General features: G+C 35.7%; 1 protein-coding gene across 3 annotated transcripts in view; it reads right to left on the bottom strand.

Moving 5' to 3' along the window:
* sestd1 (SEC14 and spectrin domains 1) overlaps window positions 1-12,009 on the bottom strand; it is a 43,344-nt gene that overhangs the window by 10,386 nt on the left and 20,949 nt on the right. For all 3 annotated transcript variants that reach the window (XM_048194490.1, XM_048194488.1, XM_048194489.1), the window contains exons 7-12: window positions 11,105-11,218; window positions 9,380-9,474; window positions 9,122-9,177; window positions 7,306-7,526; window positions 5,461-5,583; window positions 671-865 (exon numbers count right to left, since the gene is read on the bottom strand). In XM_048194490.1, the coding sequence (XP_048050447.1) occupies window positions 671-865; window positions 5,461-5,583; window positions 7,306-7,526; window positions 9,122-9,177; window positions 9,380-9,474; window positions 11,105-11,218 (804 nt within the window). The remainder of the gene's footprint in view (window positions 1-670; window positions 866-5,460; window positions 5,584-7,305; window positions 7,527-9,121; window positions 9,178-9,379; window positions 9,475-11,104; window positions 11,219-12,009) is intronic.

The raw sequence follows: 12,009 nt of genomic DNA on the forward strand, positions 1-12,009 counted from the left end.
TAATCGTGCTCTGATCTTTAAATCTTTGCAGACCTTTTACATTAACAAACAGCTATATTATACACTACATGAAAGGTCATATCTGAAAAAGCACTATAGGGGCACTTTAAATATGCATAAATTGCTTGTGAATAGCATTTTCTATTGACTTCAAGACATTTTATTTCTATAATTTGACATAAATCCAAGCGGAAAATAGAAAGTAGGTTGAGACTTGATTTTATCCATCTGGAATTTGGATTGGATTTGTGAAGAGAGTGATAAATACCACAGTGAAGCCAGGTGATTTGAGGAGATGGGATGAAAATATAAGAGGGATTCATGCCATTAACCGAAAGGGAAAGTGATTTCAGAGGATGAGCAAGTTATTACATTTTGATTGCATTTCATTTGGAATAACATGCACAGGTGAACTGTGCACAACAAGACCGGAACTGTACGTTGGAAAAGTAATGTCAATTTTGATTCCATGTTGACTTTACACAGTACTGATACCATTACACTGTATCTAGAGATAGCGGAAAGCATCTAAGTATCCAAAAATATCTACTTAAATCTATATTCACAAGATGTTTGTGTTCTGTTGAAATCTGTAGAGCTTAAATTAGAACTCTGTTTGTGCAGATTCCATGAAAGTCTAGTGATAACATCTGATAGTATAGAATCTTACATCTTGTGCAGTCATGTGGAACTCATGGGCAGACTGCAGGACGTTCTGTCTGAACTCTAATTGGCTGGCCTGCCGGTAACAGACATCACTGAGCTGCTGCTGCAGACCCTTGAGCTCCACCAGGTCCTCTTCATCTCCTGCGCTCAGCAACGCTGCGATCTGCTGGTTCAGCTCCACGTAAACGGCAAACCACTCCTGCAGCAAACAGCATGACATTGACTGTTAAGACACAGTTAAATAAACCACCAGCACTCATTAAGATCACAGATCCATAAACACAGTACACCAATCCTGCAGGCCAATGGCTACAATGGCTCCCACGTAACATAAACAAAAGACTAAAACATGACAAAATCTCTAAAATGTAGAACATTTGTGGTTTATGGATTGATGAATGTCCAAAACACCCCTAAACATCACAAGAAAAGGCCATTGCTTTGTTTGTAAATTAACACCATGTTAGCTTTCACAAGTTAAAATGTAATAAAAGCTTATCATTATTCTAAAACTAACTAGTGGTGAATGCTTGGACAATGATAACTATTATTACTGTTTCTAAAAAACTATTAAGCAGCACAACTGTGTTCAACATTGATAATAACAAGAAAAAGTTTCTCGAAAAACCAAATCAGCATATTGGAATGATGGCTGCACTTTATTTTACAGTACGTGCACTTACCTAAGGTTAGGTTTAGGGGTAGGTTCAGGTTTAGTACGTAGTCATTACCCAGTTATTGTAATTAGAATTGCTATAATAATAAGGACATGGTAAGTACATGGGGAACAGGACGATAAAATAAAGTGCTACCGAAATGATTTCTGAAGGATCGAGTGACACTGAAGACTGGCGTAATGGCGAAAACTCAGCTTTGCCAACAGGAATAAATTACAATTAAAATGATAGCTTACGCTTCATTTTAAAGTGTCTTTAGCCCTATTCGGACGGGACTAGTTTCACAGGGGGACGTTAGAGAAATATCTGTTTCACAGACGTACTTTGAGATTTTAATCCCGTCCGAATCTGCCATGTCTGTCTTTTTCTCACACGACCTCTGTAAAAATTCCAGAGCAAATTACCTACTGTTTTTCGTCAAACTCGGCGGTCCTCAGAGAAATCTAATCCCGTCCGATTTCCGAAAATGTTTTTTCCAAAACGCTTTTTCTTGTGTGTTTTGGTCAACGTGAACTACCGTAAAATCTCTCGCTATCGCGCCGGTATTCAAGTGTCTGCTTTTTGCGCACCGATAATGGATGTAGATGTGTTTGGTACACTGCGAAGAAATAAAAAAAAATTATCAACAAGAAGAGCCAAATCACGTAAACTGTTAAGACTGGCTACTGTAATATCAGTTTCAGGTAAGATTACTTTCATTTCTGCACTTAATTACATAACGTGTAAATTATATAAGTTAAAACTTTTTATTCCAGTGGGTTTATTATAAGAACCCAGTTCTATTAAATCATGATGATAAATGTATGTTTAGTTTTTTCACACTACAATTTTTATAAAATGTTTACAAAACACTAAATGTGTTAGGACGTTTTACTTTATATTTCAAAGTGCATTCTGAACACGTGGTCTTCTGAAATGCCCACATGTAAAACACAGACACTCCAACCTCGGTAATAAACACGGAGATGTTAGTCCCGTCCGAATCCGTACATAAAATCACAGACGTAGGTTGATAAGAATTGTTACTCAAACGTCGTTTGGAAAACTAGTCCCGTCCGAATAGGGCTTTTGTTACACTGTAATTACTGAGTAATGGTGAGTAACTACATGTAATTACGGGTTAGGATTAGGGTTTGGTTTAGGGTTAGTTGCATGTAATTATGCATAATTTATAGTTATTACTATAGTAAATGCACATATATAACAATGACACTGTAAAATAAAGTGTTACCAAATTATATATTAACAATATTACTGTTACAGTATCTTACTGGCCCCAAACTTTTGAACAGTAGTGTATATATTGACTTAACAGCACAGAGGCCAGTAAATAACCACATAGAAAACAAGCTGAACACCTGGCAACCAATCACGACCACATACCCTCCCATTTTTTTTTACTTTTGCACAGACAAAGACTACCATGTTCTTTAGAAAATATCTAGATAAATGACTATTGTTTGTCTCCAAAATTCCTATTTACGGAATGCTGAAATAACACCAGATAAACCATCTTCCAAAAAAGCTCCTCACCATGGCAACACTTTGCATGCAGACTAACATGAAATCACTTTTACATAACCTTCGGTTTGAACCATGTCTATAATTGGCTCAGATCCTGACTCAACGTGACAAAGAGGTCACTGTTCAACAAACCATAAAGCCACCGAGTCTCACGCTCCAAAACAACACCTTCCTGTAACAAAACATGAATACCAACCACTCTACATCACAGAGTTCCCTGTAAATCAAAGAGGCTGATTGTGATCTCACTGAGCCACAAACCACACTGAACACAGAGGCAGTAACTACTTCTGACAAGCCAAGAGCATACCACAAACCACTCCTGAGACAGACAGCCAAACAGCTGACCTTCAGGAAAATTGACTGTGGGTGAAAACCACATCTTTAAAGCAAATCAAATGCATTTTATCAAGACTGTAAACACGACAAAGCTTTGCTACATGAAGTATGTACTAAAATATCCTAGGTAGCCTGAAGCATTCTGAAAGATTCAACATGAATATAAATACAACATATTTTTATTTCCTCAAACAAGTTTGCATAATCAGAAGCATAAATATTCAAGAAGATTGGCATGCGATTCCCTCAACTAAAATACAACAATACTGCCACCTACTGGCAGGTCATAAACTGCATGGTTGTGGCATAAGACATTTTAAATGAAATGCCTGATCTCAACAGTGGTTCTCAAACTTTTCAGGCCAAGTACCAACTCAGAACTTCAGAGCACCACAAAGTCGCTGCCAATCTTAAAAGTTTAAAAGTTTACTGCGATATTACTAAGTAACAAACATGTTATAACCAGTGAAAATGACTGTTAAGCTCCAAAATGCTAAAAATAAATAATATTCTTTATTTCACTGCAATTTTCGTTCACTAGGCAACTTGAAAGATAAGTAATGGTAACACTTTACAAGAAGGTTTCATTTGTTAACATTAGTTAATACATTAACATGAACTAAAATGAGCAGTATATTTTTATAGCATTAATTAACCATTCTTAAAGGGTTAGTTCAGCCAAAAATGAAAATAATATCGTTTTACTCACCCTCATGTTGTTCTACACCCGTAAGACCTTCATTCATCATTGGAACACGAATGAAGATATTTTTGATGAAATCCTTTTTTTCCGAATCAGTGGTTCGGAAACACTGATTCGAAACAAAAGATTCATAAAGTTTCAAAGCAGTGTTTTGAAATTGGTCATCACTAGATATTGTTGAAAAGTCAAGCTTTTTTGGAGCACAAAATATTCTCATCGCTTTATAATATTAAGGTTGAACCACTGTACTCACATGAACGGTTTTAAATATGTTTTTTGTATCTTTCTGGATCTTGAGAGGTTCGGTGACATTGCTGGCAATAGAGGCCTCACTGAGCCATCGGATTTCATCTTAATTTGTGTTCCGAAGATGAAATAAGGTCTTACGGGTGTAGAACAACATAAGGGTGAGTAATAAATGACATAATTTTAATTTTTGTGGTACCTTTAATGATAGTGCATAAAAAATATGTTAGTGAATGCATAAACTAATGTTAACAGATACAACTTTTGATCTTAATTTATTGTAAAGGTTAACATTAACTAAGAAAAAAGCTGTAGAAGTATCCATTGTTAGTTCATATTAACTTAAGTTAAACGGTTCCACTTTATATTAAGTGGCCTTAACTACTATGCACTTACATCAAAAAATAAGTACAATGTACTTACTGGGTTCATATTGAATTGCAAAACACTTTTGCTGCTATTGAGGTGGGATACGGGTAAGGTTAGGGAAAGCTTTGGTGGTATGGGTAGGTTTAAGGGTAGGCGTAAGGTGTAAGGGATGGGTCAACAGTGTAATTATAGATGTAATTACAGAAATTAATTACAGATGTAATTACATGCAGGTGTTTTTAAAATATAAGTGCAATGTAAAAACATGTATGTACACAATAAGTGCATTGTATCAAATGATTAATTTAAATGTAAGTACATAGTAGTTAAGGCCACTTAATATAAAGTGGGACCAGTTAAACAAATTGAACCTTACATGTAAACCCAAGTAACAAATATGTTGTAACCAGTGAACACAGCAGTTAAGCTCTAAAATGTTAAAAAGGCATATACTGATAATCTTCACCTCCATAAGCTGTTAACCTGTGTCTAGACGGAGTTAGTTGCTGAACTGAACAGACTTTACAGACTTTATTTCTGATTTGTGAATTATGATTTACAGACTGGATTGATTGGTTTATTGAAACGAACGGACTCCAAAATAACAATTCACACACTCTTATGGTTCTTGAGGTCAGCTCACTGACTGATTCTTTTGTTAATCGCTCAAAAAAAAAAAAAAAAAAAAAAAAAAAAAAAAAAAAAAGATGATGATGATGATGAAGATTAGATATCATATGATATCATATGATTTCAGAACACTTAGAATATAGTTCACGAGCCGTATGGATCATGCTATTTTGTCAATTTTGGACTAATTTTGGACTGTCTTTGAATATAACAAGCCAATATTGAAAATTCCTCTTTTGCTTTTCAGAGAGGCTATACATTTCACAAAAAACACATAAACAAGCCAGAGATGACAGCTGTACTTACACTGTGTTGACTCTCGATCTCCTCATGCTTCTGCTGCAAGGCCTGAGACGCGCGAATGGAGTCTCCAATCCCCCACTGCGTGCGGAGCTGATCTGTGCCAGGACCCTCCAGCCAATTCACAACCTGCTCGCACACAAGACACATGAACACAGACAAAGACACCTTTAATTAGTGAATCACTACCACATTTGACCCATGAGCCACTGAGCAGCCTCTAATCGGAAATAAATCAGGAGGAACAAAGAGCAAATCTAATTAACTAAATGACAGGATCAGGTCGATGAGAGCTCAAATTGAAGATTTACTTAATTAGATATGTACTTGTTTACAAAAAGACAAATGTAGGTTGCATGTCTCGAGGGCTGCACAATCCTTTGGCTGTCAGATTTTGAATGAAAATCAGTGTTAGAGTAAACCGAGATTTCATCTCAGAGCTGCAGCTAAATGGAAGATCATCACTGATTAGCACTAACATTTTAGTGTCTTCCCAACACAAATATTGCATAATATTAAATGCGTTTATGGTGCTTTTCAAGACTCTTTGTGAAGATTTTTCAAAATTCATCCCTTTGTGTTGCACAGAAAAAAAGGATACATGTTTGGAACAACATGAAGGTAAAAAATAAATGACAATTTTCATTTATGACTGAACTAATCCATTAATTAACTTCAGTCTCAATTTGATAGCTGAGAGTTAACAGGAATTACAACTGAAATGGCAGGGAAAAAAAATTAATTTCCGTTGTTCAATGAACTAGAGGAGCAAATGAAAAGTCTGGAACAGCAGCAAGAGAACCTGCTTTGTGAAGAAAGTCATTAATTTGGCTAATGCTGAGATGCCTGAACTTTTTAAGAATCGCTGCTTAGTTTGCAAGGCTTCCTGACTGTAATTGCTTCAGGCATTGTGGCGTACAAATGATCCCCCCTTCCCTGTGCAATTTTTCACAGAAGGTAAGAAGTAGGCCAAACTCCTTTTTCCGACACACAAGATGTGCACCTCCCAATATCCTGATCACCATGGAAACAGACATTTCATCTGACAGGAGTGGTTTTGAGAGCCTTTCATAGGTTACACAACTTCTGATCTTGGCATCAACCTTACATGACCTGAACCCCATACTTGGTGATTCTAAATGTAACTAATTTCTTTAGACATTTTTCATTACATTTTACAAATAAATATTTATCTGACTGACCCCACATTTTTGAAGAAAAATGTGTAATTTATTTCTTTCAAGAATATAAATCAATATCAATTAATGTAGTGAAAAAAGAAAGCAAAAGCACAATATACAGTTACGATTGCACCGACAGTCCTGCTCTCGAACAGTGATTCTCTATGGTAATCGGATTCTCAGTGGGAATTTGGTGGGAGTGTGTTTTGTAAGCCTTCCAAGAAGACAGCGCAGCACTGTTTGTCAGATAATTATGTGACAAATCTTTTCTGTGGAAAAACTCAGATTGTATGGTGCGGAGATCCACCAAAAACTTCTATTTGTAGACTAAAGACTGCTGATTCACCATCGTATCAAAGCCCAGCCACAGTCTGAACTGGAAGTAAGAGGTCTTCGCTTTCAAACATTGGTGGTATTTAGACATAGAAATAAAAGCAAAATAGTTCACAGACGACACTGAAACTACCTCGCTCTCCACAATATCATGTGGTGGGTTTGTGAAAGATGACGGTGCAAAAACCAAGAAATGTATTTGGCAGAACACAAGGCTACGTCCTCCCTTACGAAAAAGGGCTGAAAAGCACCAGAGGCAACCTAAGGACAGTTCTTAAACACAACCTGACTATCTAGAGGTGATCTTTCATTTTATTGGTGTACTACTGCGTTTTACCTGCATGACCTTGGTCTGGATTTCTTCTAGCTGGGAGCGTTTGCTGCGCTGTCTGCAAACTTCCTGATATTTTGTGTACTGCTCCCTCAGAGAGTCCAGGAGCTTCATCACCTGAGGCTGAGCCAGCAGCTCGTCGTCCATGGGCGACCAGGCTGTGCCACTTCCTCCACCCTCAGAGCCGTTGAAACGCCTCTGCTGGAGCTCAGACAGCAACTCGTGCCCTGCGAGAGAGGAAGACAACAGGGGAAATAAACATTTATGAGAGAAAAATCAAGGTTTAAGCCTTGAAAAGTGAACACAGTAAACGGTAATAAAGTGTTTCACAGTCAACATGTCAAGCAGAAAGAAAGAGATGAATGCAAATGTGATGGCAAATTTCCCCGTCTGTCAAGTGCTCTACTACAAAAGAAGTACAGATTGACTTAATATAGTATGAATACATTAAGTCAATATTTCAACTAATTTAAGCACCACAAAGTGACAGACTCAAATACAGAAGAAAAAGTAATTTTGTGCCATTGTTGTGTACTTCTTTGTGCCTCTAACCAAGATTAGGCAAAATTTAGAATTAACTGAAAATAGGTTGCCTTTCAACTCATGAGCGTGAATATGAATTAAATGGGCCCTACATGATGTTACATTAGCAATTGGATTGAAGTTGCAAAACAGAAACAAGGATAAATTAAATTAGCCCAATACAGCAACAATAATATATTATATTATATTATATTATATTATATTATATTATATTAATATATATATATATATATATGGTTACACTTTATTTTAAGGTGTCAGTATTACAGTGTAATTATACATTTAAGTACTCAGTAATAACAATTAACTGCATGTACTTACTATAGGTTTAGGGTTGGGGTAAGGGTTTGGTTTAGGGTTAATTGCATGTTATTATGCATATTTTATAGTTATTACTACAGCAACATGTAACGTGTAACAATGACACTGTAAAATATTTTAGTATTTTAGTGTATATTTTAACTGAAAACATTTCACACATAACAGCATTAAAAATTCAATAATAAATATTATAAAGTTCAATTCCAAAATATTCATATATAAATACTATCTTCATTACACATGTAATGTTTGGACCATTACATTTCATTTCACAAATCTGCCTCCAGTTACAGTGGTTCATATTCATTTGACAGTATTTTTGGTTTTACTTATATCAAATGTGCAGCAGAATTACAGGAAAGATAGTGCAGATGCAAGATCAATATAATATAATTCTGTAAAAAACAATAAAATAAACAAAATATAGTTCATTTTTGTTAAGTAGCAATGTAAATTAAATGAATTCATAATTAAATAAATTAAATTAAGCATGTTTAGTTCATACAGAAATATAAAAAGCATTAATAAAAACTACAAAAAAACAAAAAAAACAAAGACTACAGCAGCAACGTGAATTTAATTGCATTTTAATTCTACTTTGAAACAATGCATGTTGAATGTTTTGTTATATAGCTGAATATATTTTATAAAGTTGACTATACAAACCAGCTTTAGCTTCAAATACAAAACTGTGAAATAACAGCACTAAAGCAGAGTTCCTAGCTCTACCCCACCAATAAAACTGAATGGAGTCACAGGCCAGCTGGAAAAACAGCTTCACCACTGACATCACATGCTAGATTATAGCATAGCTGTTAAAATTCCCAAACCAAAATCTGCTTTTGTAACTAGTTTTCAAACGGACCCAAAATATTTCAGAAACATCTAAAGGCAGTTTTGCAATTTCAAAGCAATGCCTTCATGCATATGATCACAGACAGCACAGATCGACACTCACCAGTCTGAAGGACAGTTTCGGGGTCAAATGAAGGCAGGATGTTGCTCTCTGAAGACCTATGATTATAACAATATGTTGTTGATGTTTTCTATAAAATTATGCCCATTTAATGAAACAAGCTCATTGATTGTTCAGTGCCTTTAAAATCATTTAAATTACACCTTTAAGAACTGCTAATAGCTAAGAGAAAAACAGTGGCCCTTGAAATGGCAGCCATAATTAGGAGCTCATGCCTGGTGATAATGAGACATAAAATACCTGTCCTTCTCTGCCTGGCTTCCTTTCTCATTTTCATTGATGACGGTAAGTTCATCCAGAAGGGATGTGGATTCCTTTGTGAATTTTTCAAAGACCTAAACAAAGGATAAATGGCAAATAAGACCTGCAGTTAAAAACAGCATACCGATATATTGATGTAGCTACACACTAAAATATTTTTCCGCCTGTTGATGATATTCAATATCCATCTCAATATTTCTGTATTTGCACCAAAGCAGCTAACAAGGTAAAATAAAATACAAGTTAGATGGGAAACAAATTTGAATTTAAACGAAAATTAGAAATGTTGCTTTGGCAACTAACTGATGTAAAAGTTTAAGTAGTACACTTACTAAAACTGAGCTAAAATAGACATATTTAAAAAGTACATAAAATGTGACCCGCTCTGGCGAAATGAGTCGGAAGTCGCAACGTTCTATTTTAAGATATGGGCTGATAATGTGGAAAAACAATGAAAAAGTTTTTTTTTTTTAAGCTAATTTCAAAGAACAGACTTTCAAAAATAATCTCCCAAAGTTTCGTAGTCCAGATAATTGAGTAAAGGTATTTAAATGGCTATTAAATTTGACATGGTTTTACTAAATTCGCTGGAAATGAACTTCTCAACTCCTCTCGTCACTTATGAGCATTTCCTGGTATCTCCTGAAACGTCACTATCTCTGCTCTCCAAATATGGTGTTACAAGTTGTGTAGAACCAATCAAAAAGCTTAGAAATGTAAACACACTGACATAAACACTGATTTTTATCAATGGGAAGCCCCGTTTCGACTGACAGGCACACGATTGGTCCAGCCATCCTCCTGTCAGACTAGCGCTTCAGACAGTCCTTCAGACTGAAGTTTTCGTGAGGATGTATAGTTTATGGACTGTTTTGATTTCGGTAATTACATCTAGAAAGGTAAAAGCAATGATGGCATCTATAAAAGAGATATATGACAGTGAAACGAAAGTCCAGTGAGGAGGACGCATGAGAGGAGAACTGTGTGTTTAATTGGTATGTGTATACTGTATCAGTGGCATGCACTTTGATTCGTGAAAGTGAAAGTGCCCTTTGCGGTCGCATCGCGGTGCCCCCGTGTTCCCATTTCTCCCGATGGGAGCTCCAGTCCATTACAATTTAGAGCGGTTAAGGCCCGGGTATACTTCATTTCCCACGAGCCTTTTAAAGAAACTCCTTTGGCCATGAGCGCTGAAAGACGCGTTCGGCGCATACACACGTGCATCGCCCGTGGTCATAATTCACCCCCAGCCTGGTTTAGCATTTATATATATAAAAATGTCTTTGGTCAAATTAAGCTGTAAAATAAATAGTTTATCCCTTTAAATGCAATGGATTTTGAAAGATATCAACAAAAAAAACGGGCAAAAAAAAAAAAAAAAACTTTAAAAGCGATTTTCTCAGGTTTTCAATTGGAAAAAGAGGGCAGATGACCATAATTCAAATGGGTATATCTTTAAAACCATTCAAGGTATGACTTTGACTAGGATGCCATTTTAAAGCTTATTGTCTCATCTTTCCATTGATACCAAAATCTCAATTTTGAAATTTGGGTCACTGTGACTCATTTTGCTGGATCAGGTCACATATAATGAATTAATAATTCAAAATGTTACTAAATACTACAATCCTAAAATAACACTAGTTTCAACTAAACACCCACTATTGTCAAGTAGATTCAAAACAAAAGCAAATTGGTTCTCACCAATCGTTTGTTGACCCAGTCCAAATGATCGTAAACCAGACTCCCACCAAATTCATCTGTAAGTTGGCACGGCTCGATGTAGCGTGTGAGTTTATTGGCAGACACCAGAATCACCTGAAACAGAGAAAAATAACCCTGAAGTATGACCGAGGACCAAAGCTGTGCTTTTCAACATCTGTGCTATGAATGTAAAAGACAAGAAAATAAAACCCAGCCATGTGACAATTATTTGTTGTAACAGAGGGGAAAGTGCACCATTTATTAATGTTACCAATTAAACAGGCATCTGTGTGTGTAATGTAGCATAATCTGTAATCACCGAAGACCTTCTACAGCAGAAATGTCATGCAAGGTTAATATCCATGAATAATTTATTTGACATTTGAAGGCATATAGGACAAACTCTGCAGGTGAAGCAGCCCTTCCGCCGGGCCACAATCACAAACAGTCACTTAATGTCAGGCACACTCATTACCCAAAACTCTCTTTTTACATAAGAAAACAGGGTGACGATTTTTATATAGTGTCAGCTTTGAGAAAAATCAATGATAAAAAGGGTTTAAACTGCCAAATATTTAATAATGATTAATGTAATGAAGATTTTAACATTTTTTCTCATGTTTTGCCTAAGAACACTACTTATTTTTGGTAAAAATCACCAAAACAGAGACATCCTTGTCTTTTTGCTTTAAAAAAACTACTACTACTACTACTACTACTACTACTACTACTACTACTACTACTTTATTATTTATTATAAATAAAGGCTGTATAATGACGAACTATTTTCCTTAGACAAAATAAAACTGTTGGAGACTGTTCCTCGCACTACTCTGCGGTTTCTTTCTTCTCAGATAATCAAATTATTTCAGCTCAAAATCAATATTTCATGTCTATTTATTCAC

The sequence above is a fragment of the Megalobrama amblycephala genome, linkage group LG6 (genome assembly GCF_018812025.1).
Source record: "Megalobrama amblycephala isolate DHTTF-2021 linkage group LG6, ASM1881202v1, whole genome shotgun sequence".
In the NCBI taxonomy this organism is placed as follows: Eukaryota; Metazoa; Chordata; class Actinopteri; order Cypriniformes; family Xenocyprididae; genus Megalobrama; species Megalobrama amblycephala.